Source organism: Bombus flavifrons, chromosome 8 (genome assembly GCF_040668555.2).
Source record: "Bombus flavifrons isolate JBK064 chromosome 8, iyBomFlav1_principal, whole genome shotgun sequence".
Lineage (NCBI taxonomy): Eukaryota > Metazoa > Arthropoda > Insecta > Hymenoptera > Apidae > Bombus > Bombus flavifrons.
The window spans coordinates 11067084-11092671 of NC_138449.1; the positions used below are offsets into that span (position 1 = coordinate 11067084).

At 32.4% G+C, this 25588-nt stretch overlaps 7 protein-coding genes across 22 annotated transcripts; 2 read left to right on the forward strand and 5 right to left on the reverse strand.

Annotated features, from left to right (window-relative positions):
* Positions 1-663: 663 nt before the first annotated feature.
* On the reverse strand, positions 664-7810 carry LOC138182586 (membrane-associated guanylate kinase, WW and PDZ domain-containing protein 1). Of its 9 annotated transcripts, XR_011173836.1 has the most exons (12): positions 7614-7809; positions 6636-6715; positions 6335-6560; positions 5841-6244; positions 5573-5761; positions 4372-5512; positions 4163-4298; positions 3553-4095; positions 3300-3470; positions 3102-3236; positions 2710-2841; positions 2024-2153 (listed from the first exon to the last, which is right to left on the reverse strand). XR_011173836.1 is itself a non-coding variant. In XM_069118589.1 (11 exons), the coding sequence occupies exons 2-11, from the start codon at positions 6682-6684 to the stop codon at positions 1989-1991; spliced, it is 3144 nt and encodes a 1047-aa protein (XP_068974690.1). In that variant the 5' UTR covers positions 6685-6715; positions 7614-7810; the 3' UTR covers positions 664-1988. The 9 variants fall into 9 exon arrangements, 6 of the variants coding, with proteins under 6 accessions (XP_068974690.1, XP_068974689.1, XP_068974687.1 ...); XM_069118589.1 differs by lacking the exon at positions 2710-2841 and having other exon boundaries at positions 664-2153; positions 4163-4283; positions 7614-7810; XM_069118588.1 differs by lacking the exon at positions 2710-2841 and having other exon boundaries at positions 664-2153; positions 4372-5497.
* Positions 7811-7977: 167 nt separating this feature from the next.
* LOC138182595 (senecionine N-oxygenase) lies at positions 7978-10533 on the reverse strand. 2 transcript variants are annotated; one of them, XM_069118616.1, is made up of 8 exons: positions 10399-10533; positions 9697-10130; positions 9465-9603; positions 9129-9390; positions 8950-9053; positions 8797-8884; positions 8574-8737; positions 7978-8488 (listed from the first exon to the last, which is right to left on the reverse strand). In XM_069118616.1, the coding sequence occupies exons 2-8, from the start codon at positions 9888-9890 to the stop codon at positions 8180-8182; spliced, it is 1260 nt and encodes a 419-aa protein (XP_068974717.1). In that variant the 5' UTR covers positions 9891-10130; positions 10399-10533; the 3' UTR covers positions 7978-8179. The 2 variants fall into 2 exon arrangements, with proteins under 2 accessions (XP_068974717.1, XP_068974718.1); XM_069118617.1 differs by having other exon boundaries at positions 9697-9913; positions 10399-10477.
* Positions 10534-10549: 16 nt separating this feature from the next.
* On the forward strand, positions 10550-16508 carry LOC138182591 (rho guanine nucleotide exchange factor 3). Of its 2 annotated transcripts, XM_069118604.1 has the most exons (6): positions 10550-10676; positions 14365-14532; positions 14776-15020; positions 15094-15457; positions 15563-15991; positions 16084-16508. In XM_069118604.1, exons 2-6 carry the CDS (start codon positions 14467-14469, stop codon positions 16495-16497), a joined length of 1518 nt encoding a protein of 505 aa, XP_068974705.1. In that variant the 5' UTR covers positions 10550-10676; positions 14365-14466; the 3' UTR covers positions 16498-16508. The 2 variants fall into 2 exon arrangements, with proteins under 2 accessions (XP_068974705.1, XP_068974706.1); XM_069118605.1 differs by lacking the exon at positions 14365-14532 and having other exon boundaries at positions 10586-10676.
* Positions 12305-14372, reverse strand: LOC138182596 (RNA exonuclease 4). 3 transcript variants are annotated; one of them, XM_069118619.1, is made up of 3 exons: positions 14237-14372; positions 13786-14044; positions 12305-13692 (listed from the first exon to the last, which is right to left on the reverse strand). In XM_069118619.1, the coding sequence occupies exons 2-3, from the start codon at positions 13791-13793 to the stop codon at positions 12858-12860; spliced, it is 843 nt and encodes a 280-aa protein (XP_068974720.1). In that variant the 5' UTR covers positions 13794-14044; positions 14237-14372; the 3' UTR covers positions 12305-12857. The 3 variants fall into 3 exon arrangements, with proteins under 3 accessions (XP_068974720.1, XP_068974721.1, XP_068974719.1); XM_069118620.1 differs by having other exon boundaries at positions 13776-14044; XM_069118618.1 differs by lacking the exon at positions 13786-14044.
* Positions 16509-16566: 58 nt separating the features above from the next.
* Mettl3 (methyltransferase like 3) lies at positions 16567-19318 on the reverse strand. Of its 2 annotated transcripts, none has more exons than XM_069118602.1 (6): positions 19169-19318; positions 18923-19084; positions 18620-18822; positions 18048-18574; positions 17168-17968; positions 16567-16680 (listed from the first exon to the last, which is right to left on the reverse strand). In XM_069118602.1, the coding sequence occupies exons 2-6, from the start codon at positions 19080-19082 to the stop codon at positions 16656-16658; spliced, it is 1716 nt and encodes a 571-aa protein (XP_068974703.1). In that variant the 5' UTR covers positions 19083-19084; positions 19169-19318; the 3' UTR covers positions 16567-16655. The 2 variants fall into 2 exon arrangements, with proteins under 2 accessions (XP_068974703.1, XP_068974704.1); XM_069118603.1 differs by having other exon boundaries at positions 18048-18554; positions 18624-18822; positions 19169-19317.
* Positions 19303-20384, forward strand: LOC138182597 (pre-rRNA-processing protein TSR2 homolog). 2 transcript variants are annotated; one of them, XM_069118621.1, is made up of 3 exons: positions 19303-19509; positions 19615-19696; positions 19777-20384. In XM_069118621.1, exons 1-3 carry the CDS (start codon positions 19441-19443, stop codon positions 20103-20105), a joined length of 480 nt encoding a protein of 159 aa, XP_068974722.1. In that variant the 5' UTR covers positions 19303-19440; the 3' UTR covers positions 20106-20384. The 2 variants fall into 2 exon arrangements, with proteins under 2 accessions (XP_068974722.1, XP_068974723.1); XM_069118622.1 differs by having other exon boundaries at positions 19780-20384.
* On the reverse strand, positions 20112-25557 carry LOC138182587 (patched domain-containing protein 3). 2 transcript variants are annotated; one of them, XM_069118591.1, is made up of 12 exons: positions 25118-25557; positions 23503-23749; positions 23259-23329; positions 22960-23175; positions 22314-22891; positions 21609-22232; positions 21417-21544; positions 21178-21339; positions 20844-21114; positions 20646-20767; positions 20405-20570; positions 20112-20319 (listed from the first exon to the last, which is right to left on the reverse strand). In XM_069118591.1, exons 1-12 carry the CDS (start codon positions 25300-25302, stop codon positions 20294-20296), a joined length of 2796 nt encoding a protein of 931 aa, XP_068974692.1. In that variant the 5' UTR covers positions 25303-25557; the 3' UTR covers positions 20112-20293. The 2 variants fall into 2 exon arrangements, with proteins under 2 accessions (XP_068974692.1, XP_068974693.1); XM_069118592.1 differs by lacking the exon at positions 25118-25557 and adding an exon at positions 24324-24735 and having other exon boundaries at positions 23464-23749.
* Between the last annotated feature and the right edge of the window lie 31 nt (positions 25558-25588).

Genomic DNA, 25588 nt, shown 5'->3' on the forward strand with positions numbered 1-25588 from the left:
TCATAGTTGACCGCGATATCTTCTAATAGGCGCCATTTTCGAATTCAATTGGACAATCATATTTAGATATGTATAGATATATTTTTTTAGTATGTTATAAATGAGGTATGAATTTTTGTCTAGTATTTATATATTCATACTTTTAAAGAAATTGACAATTTTAATATAAAATTAATTGTATGTTGATAAAAAATTAGTCTTTCGTCAACAGATAATAATAAACATTTGAAAATGGATTCAATAGCTAAGTGTACATCTTTATTCTCGACATATGTATCAGCAACGACCCTATAATAAAATTCTAATAATATCGATATTTGAAATTCGGTATTGTTATTAGAATTAGAGCAATCGACAATTACCGTTAGTAATAAAGAACTTATACCATATTATATATTTGTTTATAATAAATATAAAATGATGCAGCAAAATTATAAAGTAATATAAAGTAACAGATTTCATGACTTAGTACTTTCAACTTGTAAATATAGAATATATTGATTTTCAGTAAACGTGTGCAATATACATTAGTAAGAGATAAAATCGTAATATTACTGCAGAAGACGTGGAGAATTTTAATAACGAAATTACAAAGATAGTAAATACATTTTAATTAAAAAATTATTCCTTTACGAGGAGTTTACAATAATTGATAATGTTACATAATTTTCTATAATATGTATTTATATGTATATATTTACAATTATTCTAAACTTGTTTGCACTATCCTACATAATATACAAATTCTAGATGTGTGTGTGTATATGTATGTATGCGTATTGTGTATTTAATTATAAAAATAAACATAATAACTATAGTATAAGAAAAATACGACTCACTTTAAATGCGTTTATCAATGTTTATCGTTGATAAGATATACGGCAAAATTGCTTATTTAAGTAAATATAAACAATGAAAATATTTCACACATACATATATTGAAGCTTTTTACAACGCTTTCTTTATATTTGAAAAAATTTAAAAATATAATCTAAGTCGATCTTTTACTTATTTCGTTCAATGCATTTTACTAAATGTTTTTTTTCTTAGTTACAATCGACTTACTAGTAAAAAAATATATTTATTAATTTTCTTTTATACGTTCAACGCATTTTAATACCGCAAAAAGATCGGAAGAAATGGTTTTTATAAAAAAAATTCATCCAATCTCATTAAAGATTTTCTTCTCATTGTCAACTTCTTATTACAAACATCACTGTATAATCAACAAGGAAAAAATAGTATTTCAAACGAGGATTTTAAATAATGAAATCATTAACATATGTTTTTATATTGATCTCCTGCACCGCATCTCGAAATGGTTTTTAAGTGCATTCGTTTCTTTGGTTGTATCAGTACTTAATTTAATTATTGCTATACGCACATATTTCGTACAATTATAATAAATATTATACTAAAACAAAAACAATATCGACAATATCCTTTAAATGCTGCTCAAAAAGATTAAGAGAATAAAGCATCAGTTAATAAATTCAATGAGATTCTTCACTAGCTGTATACACATACTCAAGAGTATACTATTTAATGATTAAGATCACATTAATCACATTATATCATGAATTTGTGAAAACATTCCTGAGTGCATACAATTATTACAGAGTATATAAAAATATTTAATTTAGATGATACTTTTCAGTCTCCGAGATCTTTCAGTTGAAAATTTATCAGTCCAAAATCGTTTTCCTACACAGATATTAAAATAGGTAACTTCTGTATGTTTTGTGGGTATCAATGCTATTTGCTGTTACAAATAGATCATACTCCATTAACATTCGCAGTTTACCGTATTTGGTTACATTAACTCATGTTTACACAATGAATTTCAATATACAATTACATTATGAACAATATAAGGTAGTTCAATGGTAAAGAAATCTCGGAAGTTTCTTTTCGAAAGTTGATATTTAATTCTATAAAATATGAACTTATTATGAATAAGATATTACGTTTATGTTGAATAGTTGATATTATAAATATCTATTTTTGGATGAACAGCAGTTGAGTAAAATGAAAAATCGAACTTTCTGACGTTTTTTAGGGTGCACACCCATCTCGTGTAATTTCAATAAATGTCTGCGTGGGGTGCCCTCATCAATCGGTCGAATACTTATTTGGTCGATTGTGAGATTACTCTACAATAAAGTTCAATAAAAAAATGTATAATTGCTTCAGAAGCTTAAGCTTTTACTTAGTAATTTTGTTATTAAATATAGAACACGCGTAAGGCACAATACTCTCAAAGCTATCACACGTGTTAGAATGAATTAATATCTTCCCTTTCAGAAATTAGATCATTTAAATAGAGAGTTAGCACCAGTCCAATTTTGTTAGAATGAGTAAGTATCATCCCTATAAATCGGACTTTTCACAAGTCATATTGATAGCTGCAAGAAAAGTCATTCACATATTCCTTCCTTCAACTTAAATGTATGTAAAACTTCTTATTTTAATTATCAAAACACATTATAATTAATACGTAATTAATATTAATATTACTATATTCATTGTGAATATCAACAACCATGTCCACAATATTCGTATTAATATTGCTAAACTGCAATATATATAATTTGAAGCTCTAGTAGTCACATATAAATAATATTATCAAATATAAAAGCTGCACATGTGAGTGTTGTAAAAATTGATTTCAACGTGTCGTATATAAAAAGTATATATCTTACTACATACCTACATATATGTATAACCAACTCCATAAAATATACAATATAACACACTGTTTCCCATTTGCACCAGATATTTCTGTACTAAATGACATAGTACTATAAAACAGTGTGTGTGTGTGTATTAATCTAACTCTCACTGTAATAAAACAACCTCTTGCAATCATTCTTTTCTTTTTCATATTGTCTTTAAATGTTTTTGTTTTTTATTATGGTACCTAATGTTAAACTCTGAAGCTTCAAGTAAAATTATCAAGGAAAATTATAAAAGGGCAACGTTAGCATTAGTATCATCACTTGCAAAAGTAAATATCGTTAATATTTTTAATATTAATATATTGTTATTTAGGATGGTTAATTTCATATATTCATATCGTAGAGGTGTGGAAGAGCACCTACCACTGAAGGCATCTGACAACCGCGTCGAACTAAAAGTCGAACGGATGGTCCACCGTTTCGTATAATTTCAATAGCTTCTGTATGTGTCATATTTTTAGTATTAATTCCATTTATTTCAATTATTTGATCACCAACCTAAAATTTGTATTAAAAAAACCAATTATGTGAACTATCATAGTTTGATACCATCACACTTACTCTTAATCGATTATCAATAGATGCCGGACCATTTTCTGCAATTTGTAACACAAATAATGGCATGTTTTGAAATTCGCGTCCTCCACGAATACTGAAACCAAATCCTCTAGTTCCACGAGTCAATTCCACAGCATGATATTGACCTCCATCTCCATCACATGTTGGTTCATCCTAAAGTAATTTATTAAATATCGTATTTATAATCGATTACATATTGAATTTGGCTACAAATTACTTCATAGTTAAGCAATACCTTTTGAGATAAAGACGTATTACTACAACAATCATCAAGAGGATAACCAATTGTCAACGTAACGGAATAACCCGAATCTTTAATTAAATTCACAATGTCTTTATGACAAACATTTGTAATATCTACATGATTGACGGCAAGAATATGATCGCCAACATTTAATCGGCCGCATCTTTCCGCGGGTGAACCTTCGATTATTCTACCTATCGTCGAACCGGCTTTATTAACTGAGGAAATGATAACAAAACCAAAACCTTCATTTTCCATTCTAGTAACCGTCACGTCATAAGGATATTGGAGATTCATTTGTCTATTATAGTGAGTTTGAAGATTTTCTGGAAGATGTTCTTGGGTGTTAATTCGACGACGAATTCCTAGAGTGACTCTACCATTTTGAGCGGCAGCTATCATTAATTGAACGACGTGATGATGTGATGAATTCATAACACTCTCACCATCGACGGACATAATTAGATCACCTGTATTTAATCTGTTATCTAAGTCTGCTGCACCACCTGGTACAATATGTCCAACTGAAACCTGCTGACAATTACATTATCAATACTTTTGATTTCTTTCAGTTGAAGGCATAAGTAACTTTGTAACTCACTTGAGATCCTTCCTCGGTACCACCAACTATTCTAAATCCAAATCCTGTATCTTGTCTTACTAAAGTTACCAGTGTCTCTATCCATTCTATATCAGGCACAATTGGGCACACTAACTCGTTGCTATATTGAGGATACCTAAAATGTGAAAAATAATTTTTGTATTTGAATGAAGGTGGGAACATAGACTGAATGAATTCAAGCTATTTACCGCGGTATCGAACTGGAATGTGGTTGTTCATGCTCAAAACTGGTAGTCTCTTTCCGTTTATCCCATATTTCACCAGTATCAACATTTTGTTCCTGACCAATAGAATATACATTATAATCTTGTTCACTATATTGAGAATGAGATTGTGACGTATACAAATCTTTATAATAGTCTGAATGTAAACATCCATTTTGTTTCAACATGTTATCGTGGTGAGGTATATCGATAGAATATACATCATTATTTATATTTAATTTATCGTTTGTAACCCAATCTCTTTTTGCGCTATTTCTTACAGAATCATCATCTAAGTTTGTCATTGTAACAAAATTGTCAGATAAATTTGTAATATTTGCTTTATATGGATCATTGTAATACATGCTATGAGTATATTCTGAATATTTGTATCGATTATCGAGTGGATTTAATTCGTTTTCGTTTTGTTCATTCCAGTTTGATCTGATCGCACCGGGTGGGGACTTTGGACGATTCCTGGTATCGATAAGTGGAGTTTTTGGTCGACTTGGTACAACAGTCTTTGTTTGAGTGCTATAAATATCAGCTGTCGGTGTTTTACTTCTAAAGAAGTCCTGTGAATTTTTTTCTTTCTTTTCATTTGATTTGGATGTTGTTCTCTGTACATGTATCAATGCTTCTTCATTGCGAGCACAATCTTTCAACACTTGTACCACTTCTGAGTGACACATGTTTCTCACGTTAATATCATTTATATTGACTAAAATATCACCTTCCATTAAATTTTTACAACGTTGGCGATCTAAAATTTTTTTAACCTTCTGACCATGAGCTGAATCTGCTATTGTAAATCCAAATCCCATGGTACCCTTTACAATCGCAATACTGAGAAATTCTGATTTGGAAGACATTGATGAGTCTTTACAGTCATTCAAATCACTGCTTTCAGACAATAAAATATCTGTACTACTGGGTCTCTTAATTGTATTAATCTTATCCGAAATACAAAGATCTGGCATTGAGTTGACAGAAGTAGTGGCAAGGTTTTCACCATTTTGAAGACTATGTACTGGTAAAAATGTAGAATCCAGGAAATTGAAACGACCATTACTTTGTAGAGTAGGGTCTAAATCCATATACATTCTCGGATCTTCTGTTAAAATATCTGAGAAAATAAAATGTATTCTTCTAGAAAAAATATACTATTGTTTAGTAAGATTGTTACCTGGTGCATTAACAGCAATAGTTGTAACCACTTCTGTATTTGGGTCATTTGGGTCAAATGGCAATGGATAACCACGACACACTTCCAATGCAACAGTTTCACCACTGCTAATTGATTTGAAAACATTAACCATTTCATTATGTGTAAAACCCAAAACACAGGTATCATTAACATATACCAGCACATCCCCTATAGTAGAATTTCAAATTGGGAAAGTTATCACCTTATAATAAAGAAAAATTACTTTTTATGTGGTTATGTATATTACCAGTTTGTAATTTTCCATCTAACCATGCTGGACCATTTGGTACCACACTCTTAATTTGTAAAAATTCCTCAACTGAGTCATCTCCACCAACAATTGTAAATCCTAATCCTCTTGAACTTTTTATCAAAGTTGTTCTGATTTTCTGGCCTTTTAGTTTATCAGGATTTCTTGTAAAGTTAGGACTCTTCCTTTCTCCTAAACTTTGTTGTGCCCTTTTGGCTTGCAATACAGGATTTTCATATTGAGTTCTACGATTTACATGATCAATAAAATATGTACCATAAAGAGTATCATCTATTTTTTCCCAACCATAAGGTAATTCATCATCCAAACATTCTTCAAGAGACCTTTTTTGAAATTTAGATAAACGTGGGTCTAACCAGTGAGAAGTGCCTGTATTGTGACTGCGAAATAATTATCAATAAAAATAAGTTATATAATTGTGTAACAAGCATAATTTATTTCCAAAAACATATAATTCATATTATATATACTCTATAAAATAAACTTCTCCTGTGTCTGTGTAAGCTTTCTCCCAATTTGGTGGTAGAGGTCCTAATTGATCTTCTGTAGCTTGAGTACGATTTCTATTATTTTGTTCCTGATTGGATATTCCTGTATTTTGTTCAGAACCCGAATTATACAAATATGTTGGTGGAATACGATGATTAGTTTCATCATTTCCACTAATTGCTAATACTTCTTTGTCCATACTCTCTCCTGAAATTACATACATTGTAGTATGTAACACTTCCAAATATAGTTGGAAACAATAACAAATAATAATTTTAGTACCATCATTAGTATTATCAATAGATGTTGTATCTTCTGTTTTTGTAGCCATTTTATAGTTCCTTTAGTTCCACCTTAATATCCTAACAAATAATAACAAAAAATTATGTCTATAGAATCACAAATGCATACACACCAATCTTTTTTTCTAATGTATTTGATTTATTTATTTTAAGGCAAATATTTTAGAATTTAAATTAACAATAGATAGCCTCAATTTACAAATTAAGTTAAGTTAAGTTGGAATATAATAGTACAACAAAATGCGAAACAGATATACAACAAATATTTGCTATAGAAATAAAATACCGTCGGCAAGAAACACCGTATCAGAATTACGGATTATATTTCACGAATTGTGACACATTTCACCCGACATACTAAAACATTTTTTCCGTTCTTTTAGAATTAGTTACTAGCAGCTAGTAATCGCATTATCCAGATTGGTAGGCTCCCGACAACTGAAAATTCTTTTATCAGCTATTTCAAACATCTGACAGATAAGAGAAACGAAAACGTTGACAGTAACGCGTAGTTGGACTTTCTGACACCGTCTTCCAAATGCCGATATTGATACGATACTCGAGATCCTGACGGACAGGTGTCTGCAGTAAAATTACATAAAGCAGAAGAGGAACACGACACACACGGCGGACGTGAATGCATTCTTACGAATGCATTCACCCGAGAGAGCCTGTGCGTAGCCCACATATCGCGCATCATTGAATGCAACTTTCTATCTAGAAAAGTAACGTCGCCGACTCGTCGACGTAAATAAAACTTTTTGTCACGGTGAAAGATCCGACAAGAGGGTTTCTACTTTTCTTCTGCGCAACGATACGTTGTTTTCAATATCACGCTGTATAATTGTATATAAGCATAATCGAGGATGCACGAAATTCAGCAAGTAGAAAATAACGATAGCACGAACCAGGGAAACATCTATTCCTTAGATACTTTTTTACACGGAGATTTACTTACGTTGATTTCTTTCGATATGCTTCCCGATGGCTTCAACCATCGTGGCTCAGCCGTAAAAACGGGCTGAAATATTTTAACACTGAATCACTTCGGGACCGCGGAAATGCTCATCATTTCGAAATGATAATGGAGTGAAACGTACTCGCGTCCGTCACACAGCTACATCACACACAATACTGCACCCTGCACCGCACGTAACCGAGGCATTTAACTAACGTCTGCGTTCAGACATCACCTCGCGGTTGAACTATACACTAATTTATGGCGCGATATTCAATTACAAAATGAATTCAACAGGATTCAAGTTATTTTAGGAAAATGTACGAAATATGACTGACTTTAATGCAAAAAATCTTTTCTGATCTACTATTATATTATTACGTAACAAAAAGGTGTACAATTCATCTATCATATCATCGTTAATATTATAAAATAGGATAAGAATGTAGCTTTCAGTCTGTTTTATATAATCTCTATAATTGGATCTATTCAGCACAAAATATCTTTATACTAATTGTATAAAATCGGAGAATGTTTATTCTTTATTGCGAACAAAATATATCATTTCAAAGCTGAATAAAATTATAGTCATCGATGATCCTATATCTACTTTCTCGATAATGCACCAGGTCATCTAAGAAGCGCGTACTGCTTTCGTTGTGCAATTTTGTAAGAACCGGTGGCAATGGTGTTATTCCCGCAGTATTTGCTAGATCGTCATAGTAATGGCCCTGCTTAAATCCCATCATGTGGAAGTGTCTTTTTTCCAAGCCCTCTTTTCTGCGATTTTCAAATTCTTCCGCTTCTTCTTGTAACATATTCGCTTTAGAAGGAAAGTCTTTCTTGCCAAACCAATATTGCAAGATAAAACGGACCTTTGATCAATAAATAAGTGACTCATACTAAGGTAGTTCATACGATAAAAAAACGTTACAATATCAATTTTTCTTTCTGTCACACCTGCAGATCGAACATGCTGAAAGCGCAAACATAGAAGGGAAGACCAACCAAGGCCAGGGTGGGATTTTCGATCGATACTAAATGTTTCCATAATGGTGTCACCATATTGGAATCTACCCGTACTCCACATTTTTCGCTCAAAAAGGGGAAACTATATTTATACCCTTTGATCGAAAAGAAAGATTAAATTATCGTTTTATAAATAAAGTTGAACGATAATTACCTGTACAATAAAAAAGCACATCCACAGTTTCTTTACTGTCATCTTCGAAAAGAACATCGTGTTCAGTCACTTCTTTTACATCTGGTTTCTAGAAAGATAAAAATTGAAATAAGATTTCTTACATGTGTGCTTTATTTGCTTTTCATCAGTTACCTGAACAACATTTTCAGGAAATACAGTGCCTATAGGATCCTTCAGGTGGTGACTTAAAATTACACGCTTTGCTTTCCTTGATATTTCCAAAGCCAAATCCATTCCTGTTGTTTTCATAAAAGCAATATTAAAAAGGCATTTTACAACAAAAACCAAAGGCCGCAGGTAATATTACATACCGGAAGGCCCGGCGCCAAGTACAAGTACAGTCTTATCGGTAAAAATATCCGGCATCCTATAATCATGACTATGCAATTGCTGCCCTTGGAAAGTCTTCTGACCTTTTAAATTTGGCGTACTGGGCTCGAAGTAATGACCATTACACACCATAACTGCATCAAATGACTCTGTTAAGACAGTATCTTTTTCTAGATTTTTTACTTTAATCGTCCACTTCCGGTTCCCTGTCGATGGCTCCACTAATTCCACGTTATGAAAAAACTGCAAAATACACTCTTGAATATTTTCTGCGGTAATAAACAACATAATTCATATTCTTAAAAATTATTAAATACCCGGATATACTGGCGAAGATTAAAATGATTGCAGTAAGAATTTAAAAATTCAAGTATTTGCGTGCGAGTCAAATAACTGTCGGGAGTATCGGGAACAGGATAATCAGGATACCCCATAACTTCCTTCGGAAGATTCGTTCTATGTAGTACAAACAATCGAATACATCATTAAAAATAACACAATAAGTGAACAGTTTATCGTGCATTTAGTATTATTCTCTAGTTGACTTGCCTTAAATTTTTGTACATACTAGTATGTATTGGTAAACCGTATCGATCTAAACCAGTTTCTTCCCTGTAAACCCATGTACCGCCTACTTGATCAGTTTTTTCGTAGCATATTACCTCAGTGTCGTATGTACCGGAAGTGCAATGCCGTAAAGCAGCAAGACCAGCTGATCCAGCACCGATCACGGCGATCTTCATATTTCTGAAGAATTCGACAAAACCTGGAAATTTTGAAATGCACTTGTTCTGGACAACACCTGTAATTTCTTATTCTTTCGAGGACTTCTGTCTTGATTCAATAACAGCCAAATGGTGATATAAAAAGTAGTTTTTGATGCACGTGTCACTTGTCACTTCCAAAAATGATATCCAACGAGACTGAAAATACAGATTTAATCGTTAATGATATCGTGTAGTGTACTAGTAGACCCGGTCAAGCTGCAAATGGAAAGGTGCAACGATTGAAAGTAACGAACGTGAACGTTTCTTCTTTTTTCTCTTACAGAACACTTTCCTTACTACTGACATTCTTACATTGGATAGTAAAACATATTTCAATCGACGTAAAAATGCTTGCAATAGAATGTAGCAAAATATCGCGATATACATATTTGAGAGAAGTAAATAGAAAGCGCGATTTGTATTTGTAGATTATTCTGATTTAGTAGAATGCGAGTTATGTTGACTGATGCAACGATTTACTTACCAGAGGAAAAATTAAATAATCGCGTGTTGAATTGCTAGCAGTACTCGTGTATTATAGTCAGCGAACAAATATGAAGTGATCAAGCGTAAAATAATCAGTATACGGAAAGTCGAAGTGTATCGTTCAAAAAGTGGCTGATGCTGATAACAAGGTCGTCATGTACTCTGTATGTTTACTATATAAGAGATGTGCATATAAAATTCTAGCTATGGCAAGTAACGACGATCAGCGGCCTTGTTCCTTCTTTGGAAACGTGCTGTTGCATTAACTTTGAAACGGTAAAGGAGTTTTTTTATTACTTTTAGATGATAACTCTTTTCGTGGCGTCATGTGATCAGTCGCTTTCAAAATCATATATAACATTTATTTTTTGTAATATATTTTTAGTACATGTCCATTATATACATATGTTTAGCTTCTACATATACAAAAAGCTTGAATTAATTTTCTAAAAGAACAAAAGCAGTCTGATAAAAATACATTCACCAATCGATTTCATTTTCCCACTATCGCGTCATACTTCCAAATATATAACAGATAAAAGGGACAAGAGTTGATAACAACTTTAAACACTGCAACAACATCTTTTACTTATAACAGCATTGCAGACGATCGAATTTTTAATCAACGCGTTTAAATTTAAACATTACATTATGCCGTGACATCAAATTTTTAACATCGAATAGGATAGTCATTAATGACTTTGTTGGCCTATAGTTATAAGATCCGATAATTTACGAAATCACCTACAAAATTCATAAAACAATCTTTATGAATATTTGTAATGATCGGAGTCATTGCACCGATTCCTGAGGTCTTTGCAAGATGCTTGTAATACACACCCATACACACGCTTTTTACGCAGTACATCGCTTGTATGAATTTCTAATTTTTCGTTTTCCTCTCGTAACATATCTTGCATGCGAGGGAAATCTTTTTTACACCACCAAAATTTTAAAACAAATCGTAACTTCGATCAACAAATAATGATTCGTATTAATGGTAATTTCCACAAAATATTTTAATTCTTTTTTTATTGTACCTATATATCAATAAAATAAAAAGCCCAGATGCTGATAGGAGGGTCGTTAAAACCAAGAATAGGATTTTCGATTGATGTATGTAATATGTTCCCATAATATGCTGTCATCATGTTTGAATTTACCCATACTCCACATATTTCGTTCAAGAAAGGACAGTTGTATTTGTATTCTAAAGTCGAAGGAAAATTGTTCGAATGTCACTTTGCCAACAAAGCTTGACTTTTAATTAATTACACCGTCCGACACGAATTTTAACTCTTTATACTCGACTGTCTCCTCTAAGGGTACGCTGTAAATTTAGCAAACAACTCGGATATCTCCCCTAACGGGACACAAAGAGATTATAAGTGATTATATAGCACAAAATTACACAAGCTCCAAATTTTTTAGAAATATATATTTCCCTAAAGTTTCGCCTCCACATTGTAGGAAAAAAGAAACAAATAGAGAAATGAGAAATATGCCTAGATATGCCGAGTGCAAAAGGTTAATTTGCGATATCCACTAAGGGTGATGGAATTCTACATTGGCATTTATGTTTGGGACGATTTGGCTTATACTTTATACAGATCCTTTTTCTTCTTTTATAAGGAAGAAAGAGCCGAATTGACGTAAAGATTGAGCATCTCTGATAATAGAAAACAAAAATAAGCTAGTACTGTATACTGTGGTATTTCTTGCATGTCATTCGAATTTTTTGTTAATAAAAGTGCGTTCATAGAATCACTATAAGAAACAATGATAGTGGAAAATCATAGATTTCCTTCTTATCGTTCTCATTACGCAAATATTTATGAATCACGCATCTGTATGTAATTCAATTATTTATAATTGACTTGAAAAAATAAAATAATCATGTAAAATCTTTATCAAAAAGAAAATATATTTTGAAAATATATTTTTTTCCCTTTTTGTACATTCTGATAACAGTATTTTATTTACATAGATTACAGTTTTAATTAAACATATGCAATGTTTACGTTTTATCTATATACAATTAAATATTTTGAAAAATATACAAAATACGAAAAAATGGTTCAGGTAAAAGTTGTAGCATATTAGGAAACATGTACTGCTGATATTTATGTGATCATGGAATGACCTTGAAAGGGCCTATGAACATTTTGAGCTCTTAAATAAACCTTTTTTATTACATTTATCATTTATTTTTTATTACATATCTTGCATATTTTTAAAGATATTTAGTCACATATGGATAAAACAGGCACACTGTATAGGTAGACTTAAAATTCATGAAATAAAATGATATTATTATTATTGAATTTGATCATAAGATAAATTCAAATGTCTGATACAAAATTATTTTATATAAAATAAACCTATTCTCTATGTATTTTTTATAATCTTGTATTTAAAAGATAGATAATAGAGATAGATCCTTCGTTATAGTATAAATTATCGTTTAGAATAAAATTCAGATTCCCACATATTTTTGTATAGCACGTACAACTGCATTGCAACTCTTGCATCTTCGATAGAGTTATGTTCTCCTGTTTGTATTTCTTTGCCTAATAATTCATGTGCAAGTTTCTTCAAACTAGGGGTATACCCTCCAGATAACTGTCTGAAGGTTTTAAATCTGGAAGTATCTCGTAAATATTTCCTTGGATGAGAAAGATATAGTACATCAAGATCATGTTTTAATGCATGACCAACTACAGTGCGACCTCTTAAAATTTCTGCTACTTCATTCTGAACAATCTGAAATTCTTCTCCATTTTGAAGATCATGAGGCCTAATACCACTAACTCTAGTTCTATAATCTTGAACAGGTTCTCTTGGTTTCACATATTTATCATAAACACAAAAACCATGACGGTTGACAATAGATACTCTAGCTAACATACTTGCACTGCCATCTCCTATGCCAACCATTTCACAATCTATTGCTATCTGTTTTGTTAGCTTCTTTTTATTTTCATCGTAAACTATTTCTTCTTCATTATGTGACATATGATCTACATTCAATACAGATGAATAATGCTTTTTTCTTGACTTTTGATGTGAAGAATTCTTCTTATTAACATTTTCTTTATCAGTAGAATCTGAACCTGATGGTGATGAATGAAGTACTAAATTTTTAAACATTTCCCAATTTCGACCAGACGCATTACGCTCTGTGTGTGGGGTCATACGCTGATCAGTTTTTTTATCCTTTGTATTCATAGTTTGCGTATTAATAGATTTCTTAAAACGGCGTTCGCATTGCCGTTCCATGGAAATGTTTTTCCTGAAAAAAAAATTAATAAAAAAGGCTGCAATTACGAAGTAGATATAAATATACTAGGTATTTGTTTTTAAATATTAAGTTACCTGCCCTAACCTCGTCATTTAACACGTGTTTAAAGACAAATATAAATATCCGAAAAGAAACAATTTTTTACCGAATAATAAAATATACAATATCTATTTCTGAACTAATACAAAAATAAGCAGATTTTTTGTAAAAATATTTGTAAAATTTTAGATAATGTGTCAACGTAGATATGGCGGCACAATCCAAAATACTTATACGTTTGAAAATGGATTCAGTCATTTTCTCCTTCTCCAACGTGCATAATTAAACAAAGACTGTCGGAAACCTATAGAAAAATTTACATTCGCATGTTTCCTTTTTAATTCAACAATGTTATAGATTAAGGAAATATTTTGATACAAATTAAATGTAGAAAATAGATTTACGAATTAAATACAAAGTAAATGTAGGAAAGGTAGGGTTAATTAACTACCAAATGACGCTTCTAGTAATTTAAATAATGTGAAAAAATTCCTACCATATAAGAAATAATATAAAGATAATACATAATATGAGAGTGAAAGTATCCATTATATTAGAATAAATAGAAAGTATTTAAGAGTTTACACTCGTAAAGTTTAAACTAATGTGCTGTTCTTCTCAAAGGCTAACATCTACACCAACGGTTATCTCATCAGTTATCTCTTATGGAATATGAATAACTGCATGTATTTCAATTATACGTGAGTTTTTAAAAGTTTAGGGGAAATGTATGATGATAGCAACAATACAAATAAAGATGCATTTCAAGAACCTCGAAAAAAATTTTGGCTGGTAAGTTTTTACGTATTGTCGAAGATATTTTAAATATGAAGCTTCACTAACCTATTAGTTTAGTAGACGTTTGATGACATTATAAGTGTTTTATTTCTTAATTTTATTAATTATATATTGAATTTTTTACGCTTATTTTGACTGGTGGTTCATCAGTGATTTTTAAATAAATTTTTATTTGATAGTTACTTTTGTATATTGTTGGTGTTTATAATTATAAATGACATTCTACTCACAAATTAGCGAACAAGAAAACGTCCAAAAAGTGATGCTATTAGTATCAACTCAATGGACATATCTATCGAATCGGATGTAGGCAAAAAGAAAAAAAGAAGAAGAATTACAGAAGTGGCCAGTAGCATCTTTTCATCTTCTACTCTAGGTAGTAAACAAGGAAATAATTTTCATAGATCTTTCACAATTCAACCAAATACACCAGACTTGCCATTTGTGAATAATGAAACAGATACAGGAACATTAAAGAAAAAGTATAAAAAACATTATTAAATATACTTTCAACATAATTCAAGGATATTCATTTAATTCAACTCTATTTCTTAGGCACAAAAATAATATTGAAAACTCTAATAATATTACACTCAGAAGTTGGGTACTTGATGTAGCAAATACAAATATCAAGGATAAACCTAATTATGTTTTAAGCAGAAAAGAAGTGAAAAGACAAGAAGCAATTTATGAATTGTATTGTGGAGAAAATGTATTCATTAATGACTTATGTGTTCTCAAAGATTTTTACTATCAACCACTGATATCTAGTAGTATTTTTAGTTCTGATGAATTAGTTACAGTTTTTGGAGATATAACACAACTCATTGAAATACATAATAGATTGAGAAATGAATTAATTGGTTTAAGGGATAAATATGGATTTACAGAAACAGTTGGATCTACAATATTAAATTGGGTTAGTTATAATCAATCCTATTGAATGTTTGAATAAACAAATGTTATATTGAATGTTTAACACAGTTTACAAACTTACATATTTATTTTATCATAATTTTTTCAGATTCCAACATTAACAAACCCATACCTGGAAAGGTGCCGAACACAAATATGGGCAAAACACTTGTTAGATGAAAAAAGGTTGACAAACAAACGTTTTCAATCTTTTTTAAAAAAACGTTTAGAATCTCCTCATTCAATAGATTTGTGGACTTATATAGATGTAGCAAGATCAAGAATTGTTAAATACCCTTTATTGATTAAGGAAATACTAAAGCATACTGTAGCAACACATGCAGATCAAACATCCTTAAAAGAATCATATGATTTGATATCCAATTTACTTAAAAATATAGATAAAACCATGGGTGATGCAGAATGCAAATTGGCTCAGTCAAAAATTAATGTAAAGCTAGATTATGATCCTAGTAAATGCATTGAAAATGCAACAGAGTTAATCACTCAAGGGCAGCTTAAAGATACAAGGGGAATGGTAAGAATATTTTGTAAATGATTCTATTAATTATGTGTAAATAAACGGATACAAATTTATATATACATGCGAAAAAAAATGATGATTTTTAGAAATTCCAGTGTTTTCTTTTTAACACTGGCTTTGCAATAACTCGTGGAACAAGATCTTCAAGTAAAAGGTACAATTTATTTTGTCCTGTTATACTCAAGGAACAAATCTGCATAAGTACGAATGAAAAGTTTGATTATGGATTTAAAATTGGAGATCAGATTTTAATAACAGAAGATGAACATGGAAAAAGACATTGGATTGATTCGTTTAGTAAAGTTTACAAATGCAACATTAGTCCATCGCAAAATGTAATTGACATCAGTGAAAAAGAAAATGAGGAAATTTTAACACCATCAAAAACAAATCGATCTACTAGATTGTCTATGAATAAAACAAGTGAAAATAATTTTTCATTAACATTAAAAAGGAGTTTTTTAAAACAGAAGCGTAGCAGTAGCATTGATCTTGTTTAACATTAGACAACTTTGAATTTATTATTTTATGTTCATACATTATCATATATAAATAGAAATATAATTTATATCCATTAAAAAAACGTTTGAATCATCATACTAGGAACATCTGTGTGTATCATAAATTATTGTTAAATTCGCTCATATTTCATTATGCTTTAAAGATCACATTCCAGTTTCAATCTAAAAGAATTATTATATATTAACATGTGTACTTACCTATGTATTATTTATATATTTTAAAGTAAATAGTATTAATATAAAATATATAAATTATATATATATATACATATTCATATATTTAAGTATATAATAGAGGTGCTAATGTGAAGATAATAATAATATATATATTTATATATATATATATATAAATGTAAACACATACTAGTTAAAATATGAACTAAATATTTTTAATAAATCTGTACAAATATTTCTGATATTAATTGTAAGAAAAAATGGGGATCGACTAACGTAATTGTAAATGCAATTTATATAGGTATGCACATTTATGTATTTAAAAATGGAATTATTTTTTTATGGATATTTTAAAACAGAATAAAAAAATGAAAATCGGGAATTTATATTCAAGTTTTATTAAACACAATTCCATTCTTATAACATTTGTAATAAAATAATTATCCACTTATTTTATATTGTCTAAAATGCTTACGGTTTGCTAGGTTTCATTGAATTTCCATCTGGATAACGCTTTTTAAAGGCTTTAATAAGTTGTGGATCAATCAAGTGAACTCCATCTACTTGATTGCCTAATGTGATCCAATTAGGTTGAACATTATGTGGTCGACCAAATAATTCTATTTTTCTTGTTCCTGGGCTCATACGTTCGATGATTCCATAGATTTCGTCAGGTTTGTGACTGGTTGCACGAACTTCGGCTACTATAACATCGCTATCCAAGCCTCGATTAATTCTCGGATTTCCTTTCATGCCGACTAAGCAATGTTCTTTGCCATGGTTTAGCCAGTGACCTGTTCTGCCAGTTCTTATTATCCTTTGTAATTGGTTAGTCTTCACCCATATGATCTCATCTACTCTTTCATATCCCCACAATTGTAGGCACTCTCTACCAAGTTCCATTGCTCTCCCTGTTACCCATAAAAATAGGAGACCTTCATCTTGAAGAGCAGGTATACCTAATTGTCTCATTTCATCATCTGACATGGTACCATATGGTAATTCCATATGTATGTCCCATGGAGGGTCAGCCATTATAACAGCAAATTTACCCAGGACAGTCATATCAAGATAACGTAAATCACATTGTATCCATTGTGGTGGATAAAGAGTCAATTCACTACCTAATGATCCGCTAGGAGGTGGACATGCAGTACTACTACCATTTTTACTATCTACTGTTAAACCTTTATTCACTGCACTATTATTTGCATTGTCTGTTTCGTTTGACTCCTTTGGTTGAGTTGTTGGTCCATCCACTTCGTAATGAACATATCTATACAATAAAATATTTAAATAAAACAAAGAAGTGATTCTACATTATAATTAAAAATTATTACATTTAGAATACATACTTGCATGTATCCATATGAAAGCAAGTATTAAGAAAACTACAGTCACCTAAAGATTCATCTGTGTGACTTTGAATAATTTTTTTGAAATGAAGTTTTTTACACTTTTCTGCAAATCCTGGTCCACCATTTAACTTGACACAATCTACTCTTGTACCATGAGGACAAAACTCCATAACTTGTGCTCCTCCTTGAGACCGAAATCTTTCAGCTAGTGATTTCTCCTTAGATGTTTGCTTTGATAACAAGTCTAAAATTTGTTCTCCAACCTTCTTATTTTCTTTTTCTCTAATAGTAGGCATTGATATAAGTGACATTATATCCTCTGTATTTTTCTTATCTAATTTGGGTTGCTTCTCTGCAGGTACATAGTCATTCAATTCAGATGCAGATGTTTCTGCACTCTCTGGATTTTCTGTGTCATCTGATTGAGACTGATATGATGATTGTGATTCTGCCACTGACAATACTGTATATCCAAAAACACCATTTTCTGTTACTTCCTTGATTCTGAAAAAGCATTCAATTATCTATCTGCATATGAAGTTCTGATTTGGGATGATGCAGAAACTTACTAACTTAACAATATCTTGAGCTGCAAGCTTTTCCAAAATTTTGTGAATATCTGGAGATGATACATCCGCATTAAGATTTTTACGAAGTAGATCTATTAGTTCTGCAGATGTAATTGGTAAATTGGGTAATGATTCATGTAGAATACATAACACGTCTCTTTCATATTCACTGTGGTCGGATCGATGTGAATGTCCCATTGAATCTGACAAAGAATTGTATCTTACTTTTAACACTTAAATAAGACTTTAAAATTATATTTAAGATTCAATTTCAAATATATGAAAAGAAATAACTTCAATTACCATTAGAAAGAGGTGATTCATTTGTCAAGGAGGATGATACTGGTGTTGTAGAAGTAAGAGTAAATAATTCATGTCTCTCGCGTTTTCTTTTCTGCAATTTCTCTCGTAGACTGTTTCTTTTTATTTTAATTGCCTGTATCTCTTCAAAAGCGTCTGACATATCTTTGTGACAAATTATTTAGGAGAAAATAAATAACCATTTGCATGTTATTCTTTATATTTAAATAATAAAAAATGAATATTTACCTTATAATACTGATAAAAGCTGTCTAAAATACTTAGAAATACATTTTTATCTAAAAATTTCAGCATATACGTATGTATAAACGTATAAACTACGAGCAACTTTACAATGTAAAATCTAACCTGGTCTTAACGACCTAACTGTACCTGAAACGTTAAAAACACATGGCCGATTTGCCAACTCAAGATGGGTAGTGTTAAATAGGTAGTCGTGATTACTTATCGTTATTAATTTTATTAGTAAGTGTTGTTAAGGATTTCTCGTCGCAAATAAAATGTCAAACACAAAAGAATTTTTCCTTTCGGTTATACAACGTATTTTCAGTAATTGGACTGCTTTAAGGGTAAATATCTATTTCCTCAAATCTGCAATAAAATATATGTATGTAAATACAAATATATATATAAATATTTTTATATCTTATATTTACTGAATATCTTTTTATTAGATGGCAGTGGAACATGGTATGGGTGCAAAGAGAATGGCGATAGATTTTTGCTTTTACATGACAGAGGTTATGTACATGAACGGTTCGTTATCTCATTTATTTTGTACTATTTTTTGATATTAATTATTTTGTGACTAATTTTTGATATTTTTCTATCCCTAGAAGGCCTGAATAGTAGTGAAATTGCCAATGAATTAGAAGATTACATGGATGAGCATTTCAATACAGTACTTCAAGACGATAGTGCAATGCAAGTTGCGGAAGAATTATTGAAGTTTTATCGTTATTGTACTGAAAATACTGAAAATCTGGTAACGATAGAGCTTGCAAAACTGCCACCGTTACAACCATGGCTTGTTACAAATGAACCTGCAAAAAAAATTCAAACCTCTTGTGCTATAGAAAATAATAGTTCTGAAGAAGAAGAAACATCTGATGGTATGCAAGTTGTAGATGAATGGACAGAAGTCAGAGGTAGACGAAAAAGATAACTAGGATTTATTATTTTAAAGGGTACATTTTTATTTTTTTCTCTTTTTTTCTTACAAAAGGACAGATTAACAAAGAATATACAAACTACTGTTTTACAGTACATGTGCATTGCTTGTAATTGCAATTTATATTCTAGAATCTTCTAATCAAATACTTATCTAAGCAGTCTTTGAGACATTGTCAAATTTTATTTGGCAGTTCCAGTCCCTGCTTCTAAAGAAATAAAAATCATTGTAGAAAATCATTAAAGAGAAAAATAAATATTTTGTAGCTTCTAATTTTGTTTATAAAATATCACCTTTCTCACTTTGAGATAAAGGAACATTACAATATCCATTGTGTTCTCTTACTACAGTTTCTTTTCTTTCTTTTCTTCCTCTTTCTTCAGGTCCGACTATGCTTAAGATTACTGGTAAAAATAACAGACCGTGAAACAGACCAAATATCACTACACACGTGAATAACTGAAATGGTACAATTCTTATAAAATTTGCTAACAGAATTTTATTGATAAAAATAGATAAATTTTTTAAGAATACCTTAAAGAAGGTATTGAATATGTAAGCTTCGCTAGAACCTAGCAAAACGAATGCTAGGAACGTACTTAAACCTCCGTTAAATACAGCTGGACCAACAATAGAAAGCGTCGCTATTGCACGTTCTGTAAATGTCATTCACATATATCCATGTAATAATCCTTTTCTTCAGTCTCGCACGTTAAAGAACTCGTCATTTACCTTTTTTGCTACCCTTTGCGCGTATAAATTCTAATCCCATATGTGCAGCATAGTCAACCGCCAGCCCCGCACATAATAGAATCATGATACTCGAGGACATTTCTATGGTCAAATTTAGAAAGTACATGGTACCCAGTAAGTCAACAAGTGTAAAGAATACGCAACAAATCACCCAAAATGATGCTCGTAAGTTTCTAAGGAACATCAATATTACTACGCCGATGGTCACTATTTCTAGACCTAAATTCCTGATCAATTCCTCTCCTATGACCTACAAAAAGGTAATGATTAGATTGTATAATATGTATTAAACAAAAAAAATTAGGGTCTTTACCTTGTTTGCTGTCCATGAAACGTAATCAGGCGAAAATATTGCTATATAATCCTGGCCATGAGAGAAATTCGTTGCTTGAACCGATTCCCTGATAAGTTGCATCGCTTGTATTTGTTCCGATGTTGTGTTAATCATAACATGTTGTATAGGAATTTGCGACGTCTGAGAAAAATAAAAATGAATCCCTTGAGACGTGCAGCTATTGAACAACTACATTGTACAGAAAAATTTATTAATACCGTTATATTATATTCTCCAGCCGGTAATTTATCGAAATTGATATCTTTTATGTATGCTTGACCTTCTTTCGTCAAAAGTAAATATTCCGTCAAAATATTATAATATTCTTCTTTGCTCTCAATATCACCTATAATAAAAATTTTGCCATTGAGTTATCTTTAAAATCGCATTACTTCAAGATCAAGCCTCACCTTTACCAGTAACATTCAGCCATTTCTCATAGGCAATAAACCATGGCTCAAGGGTGCTATTGTTAATGAACCGATTACGTTTTAGAACTTTTACCAGCTGAGAAAGAGATTCACGGTCTTCGTAGTAATCTACGCCGGTCATATAAATTGCGGCTCGTTTTCCATGTTTTGGAAAATACTGTTTCAATTTGTTGTTAAACTGAATCGGATAGGAGTCTTGATTTAAATACCAAAGTGGGTCGAAATTTTGCTCCAATTGAAATACTGCCCACGTGTTAACGCACAGGAAGCCGACAGTGATTAATAGGATAATTACTTTTGCTGTGATCTTGGTGATTCCCGGGCCGATATAATTTTCGAAGATAATCTGTTGAGTATTTCTCTGACTACATTCGTTGGGTTTCCAGTTTAGTCTGGGTCGACAGAAGCAACCGTCCTTGCGATCTTCGAGCCTCTTTTCATCGTATACAAGACAGCTCACGAAGAATATAATTTCATATATGTATAAAAATAAAATCCCTAATGTGGCGAATGCGTAGAAAGATCTGAGAGTAGGCATCACAGTTGTAATGCCAAAGGCAAACGCGATAATGTTCGTGAAGGATGTCACAGTGATCGACATACCTTAAAAAAATGTAAAATAAAAGATAAGAAGAAACTACGCTGTGTATACTAAAAACGATATGACATAATGTAGCATCGTACCAGCCTGTTGCATAGTTTTAGCAATGCGTATCGGAATATCCGTAGACTGATCAGTTTCTGAGAGATTCTCCAGGCTTTGCATGATCACGAACATGTTATCAACGCCTATACCAAGAAGTAGAAACGGAAGGATAGAATGTATAGGTCCATATGAGTAACCCAAGTAGTAACACACTCCGTAAGAGGACAAAATCGCCTGACCAACCACGAACACCCCCATTATTGAAAGATAAATTCGTTGTTCTAGCGCGTTGCATTTACCGATCATCGCCATTACGTAGACTGCTATCAAAGATATTCCACAGCATAACACCGTGAGATTACTGTTCAATATTTGATGCAGAGAGTCTATATAACTTCGCGAAGCTATCGCATATACCTCCATTCCTGGAGGAAACGTGATATTCGAATGGAGAACGCGGTTTATGAACTCTAGTTCCCAGTTGGCTGAATTTGGATTAGATTTCTTCAGCAACCAATTTAGAATAGTTGCATTGGCACCTTTAACTCGACCTTTCTTGTCATAGAATATCCCCGAAAGCAGAGGTGCAATATCCAGCAGGATATTATCGTTGATCCTGCAACAGATCAAGTGATATAAGAATTGAGTTGAAATGTCGAGTCCTTTGTCTATTTCGAAACTTACTTGTTCTTGATTACTTTGGTCACGTCCTCAAGCACCTCCTTCTTCGTCAAATTACGAACGTCCTTCTTTATACTGGTTTCCCAAAGTTGTATGATGGATTGATATATACATCCATTTTTTAGCACCGTGTTGTTCAATTCGACCAGGATGTCTGTAGTGACATCGAGATCGTTGAAGATGTCTGTCGTGTTGTCCATGTTGAACCACGTGAAGTACCTGTAATTCAATATGATCTTTATTTACTATTCGAGTGAAGAATAAAAAACAAATGATTAAAGATTAATTCATTTATATCTTACCCTGCACACACATCTTCCCAGGTGTTATTGTTCACTATGACTGATTTTACTGTCTGTTCTATCTTGCTAATCTGAAAGAAAGGAAACACGGTTCAACAACCGACTTAATTTAACGGAGGTTCAGCTCACAGATCCCAAGTGTTAGGTAAATCTCGTGAGTCTTGACAAATTTTGACAAGAATCATGCGTTAAAGTAGAAAAGAACCTTCGTAGATACTCGTATAATTCATGATCGCCTATGTACCGAGCGCAGCACTTCCGGCTCCAAAACGTTGGGGGCCGTGACGATGATACTTTCGTATCGGAAATCGTCCCGGAAGTGTGTCTTCACCCAGGCGGCATCGCTACGTATCACAGAGTCTTCGGGCACGAAGAGCTCGATGTCGTCGAATTCTTCCCTCCAGAAGTACAATCCAGGTGCGCAGATACAATTTATGCAGAAGCACACCAACAGCCACAGCCAGGGTCTTTTTCCAATACTCAAACCAATACTGGGAAAAGTTGGAAAAACCACTTTCTTTTTATCAACGTCTTCCACAGGGACACAAGATAGTAAGTAGTCATATATTTCGAAAAAAAAAAAAAAAACAAAAAATAGATTATGGAAAGTACTTTTTATTTTGTGGACGAAGCATTTTTTGCAAGAGAATATTGCGGAGACAGTGTCATTTGAGAAGCTTAAGATAATTTTTGTAGAGCTGCTTTAAGTATTATAACTCGTGTAGCAAGCTGAAATCTAAGCTACTTTCATTTTAAAAGGAATTTTTGTACGTTGAAACACTTGCATCGACTTAGAAACAACATTTCAAGTACTAAATCAACAATTTTAGGTTTTACTTCTTTTTGTCGAGATATTACACAAAGTTTAATTGGTAAATAACGAACGATTAAGTAGAAAAAAATTCCTCGTTATAATTGGATAACGAGAGAGATGATCTTTAATAGAAATATTAAGAAAACGCAGAGGGTGGCGCCAGAGGAACCAATGAGCTAATATAGGCCACTTCGTGGAACGAAAGCGACCATTCTTGATTCAGCTAATTAAGAGGGTCGCGATGATCTCACCTTAAGTGGATTAAATTGTACAAGGTTCAAGCCCCGAAACTCGACGCCACTAATGTCATTATTCGACAACGAGATTTATTATGTTTTCATAGTTCGAGCAATTACCTATTGAAAACATACTCTATGGCGCGTGGAGATTAATTGATCCTAATTGCGATTCGACCAACAATCACAAATCACATTTGAATTGAATTTATACGAGATATAAATTCCCCTACAAAGTGAAGTATTTCGAAAGAACGAGAACTTTCCTACTAAATTTATATCGTATAGGACTCTAATAAAAAATACGCCATCGTCATAGATTTTATCGTGACAATTAACTTCTTCGTATGAGACTGCTGTTAACGGAGGCACGTTTTAATGTCAATTCATTCCGAGACAACCTGTTATTTCAACCAGACTAAATATGGTACGTTTCGGTGACAATGCAAAATGAGGCGCGCATCACGAGCACCGTGAAAACGGAGATAATGCACTTCCGACAGAAGAACGCGATCATGTTCAATTTGCCGACATCCGATCTATTTTTTCCTTTCCGCGAATAATTTACGAGTCGTAAAATTCTGTAAACGCAAGAAAATATTTTTTTCAAAAAGGTTCAATGGATCGGACGTATTACTACGAAAATCGGTGGAATAATATAAAAGTTGAAGAAAATACGCAAAATCCTCGTTTGAAAGGTATAAAAAGCTAGAAGAATATCTTATTCCACCCCAAATCGAAACGTCTCCATGAAAACCCACCCCCCACCCCGAAAACGATCAACAATTCGAAATGATGCGTGCACTCACCGATAAAACACACGATCTGAATTTAAATGAAGATCTAGCAGGAGATCTTTGAGACGTTTCCACGTGATCCCAGTGTTTCTTCCTCGATGCTGTTCCATCCTCGTGGCTGCGACGCTTACGTCGTTCGGTGGTCGAATGTCCACTGCGGGAGAACGTTTGTAAGCACACAGTGTGGCAGCATGCATGTGACCAACGCTGGAAGTAATCTGCCACAATTATATAACGTTCGGTCCGGAGCTTCGCTTGCACGATCGCGGCTGATGCCATCGGGAGGATGAGGAGGAGCGTGGACGTCGGTCACCCCTCCTATTGTCTTCGTGACTGCTCGTTTACAACGCTTCTCAACATTTGTTTTACTCGAGGATTCTCGCTACTGTACGAACGATCCTTCAAAAGGACCTTCCGACAGCTTTCCTCTTTTGATACGTTACAGGTGGCAATTTCATATACGCTCGCCGATCTTGTACTTTC

Bases quoted from the DNA above. Each gene is read 5' to 3' on its own strand.
- LOC138182586 (XM_069118584.1), bottom strand. From the start codon at position 6,684: ATGGCTACAAAAACAGAAGATACAACATCTATTGATAATACTAATGAT. The intron at 5,513-5,572 runs GTAACAATCTTA...TTATTTTCTCAG, and splicing joins TATTGCTGTTAATGCACCAG to ATATTTTAACAGAAGATCCG. The intron at 4,096-4,162 runs GTGAGTTACAAA...TGTAATTGTCAG, and splicing joins GTACCGAGGAAGGATCTCAA to CAGGTTTCAGTTGGACATAT.
- LOC138182591 (XM_069118604.1), top strand. From the start codon at position 14,467: ATGTATGATGATAGCAACAATACAAATAAAGATGCATTTCAAGAACCT. The intron at 15,021-15,093 runs GTATAAAAAACA...TCTATTTCTTAG, and splicing joins ACAGGAACATTAAAGAAAAA to GCACAAAAATAATATTGAAA. The intron at 15,992-16,083 runs GTAAGAATATTT...GATGATTTTTAG, and splicing joins TTAAAGATACAAGGGGAATG to AAATTCCAGTGTTTTCTTTT.
- LOC138182596 (XM_069118618.1), bottom strand. From the start codon at position 14,289: ATGGATACTTTCACTCTCATATTATGTATTATCTTTATATTATTTCTT. The intron at 13,693-14,236 runs GTAGGAATTTTT...TTTTTTTTTCAG, and splicing joins TTTATATTATTTCTTATATG to GAAAAACATTTCCATGGAAC.
- LOC138182597 (XM_069118621.1), top strand. From the start codon at position 19,441: ATGTCAAACACAAAAGAATTTTTCCTTTCGGTTATACAACGTATTTTC. The intron at 19,510-19,614 runs GTAAATATCTAT...TCTTTTTATTAG, and splicing joins GTAATTGGACTGCTTTAAGG to ATGGCAGTGGAACATGGTAT. The intron at 19,697-19,776 runs GTTCGTTATCTC...TTCTATCCCTAG, and splicing joins AGAGGTTATGTACATGAACG to AAGGCCTGAATAGTAGTGAA.
- LOC138182595 (XM_069118616.1), bottom strand. From the start codon at position 9,890: ATGAAGATCGCCGTGATCGGTGCTGGATCAGCTGGTCTTGCTGCTTTA. The intron at 9,391-9,464 runs GTATTTAATAAT...TGTATTTTGCAG, and splicing joins ATCTTCGCCAGTATATCCGG to TTTTTTCATAACGTGGAATT. The intron at 9,054-9,128 runs GTATGTAATATT...TGAAAACAACAG, and splicing joins ACTTGGCGCCGGGCCTTCCG to GAATGGATTTGGCTTTGGAA.
- Mettl3 (XM_069118602.1), bottom strand. From the start codon at position 19,082: ATGTCAGACGCTTTTGAAGAGATACAGGCAATTAAAATAAAAAGAAAC. The intron at 18,823-18,922 runs GTAATTGAAGTT...ATTCTTTGTCAG, and splicing joins TGAATCACCTCTTTCTAATG to ATTCAATGGGACATTCACAT. The intron at 17,969-18,047 runs GTATGTATTCTA...TTTATTGTATAG, and splicing joins TTTCATATGGATACATGCAA to ATATGTTCATTACGAAGTGG.
- LOC138182587 (XM_069118591.1), bottom strand. From the start codon at position 25,302: ATGCATGCTGCCACACTGTGTGCTTACAAACGTTCTCCCGCAGTGGAC. The intron at 23,750-25,117 runs GTGAGTGCACGC...AACTTTTCCCAG, and splicing joins TCAGATCGTGTGTTTTATCG to TATTGGTTTGAGTATTGGAA. The intron at 20,768-20,843 runs GTAAATGACGAG...TGACATTTACAG, and splicing joins CGCAAAGGGTAGCAAAAAAG to AACGTGCAATAGCGACGCTT.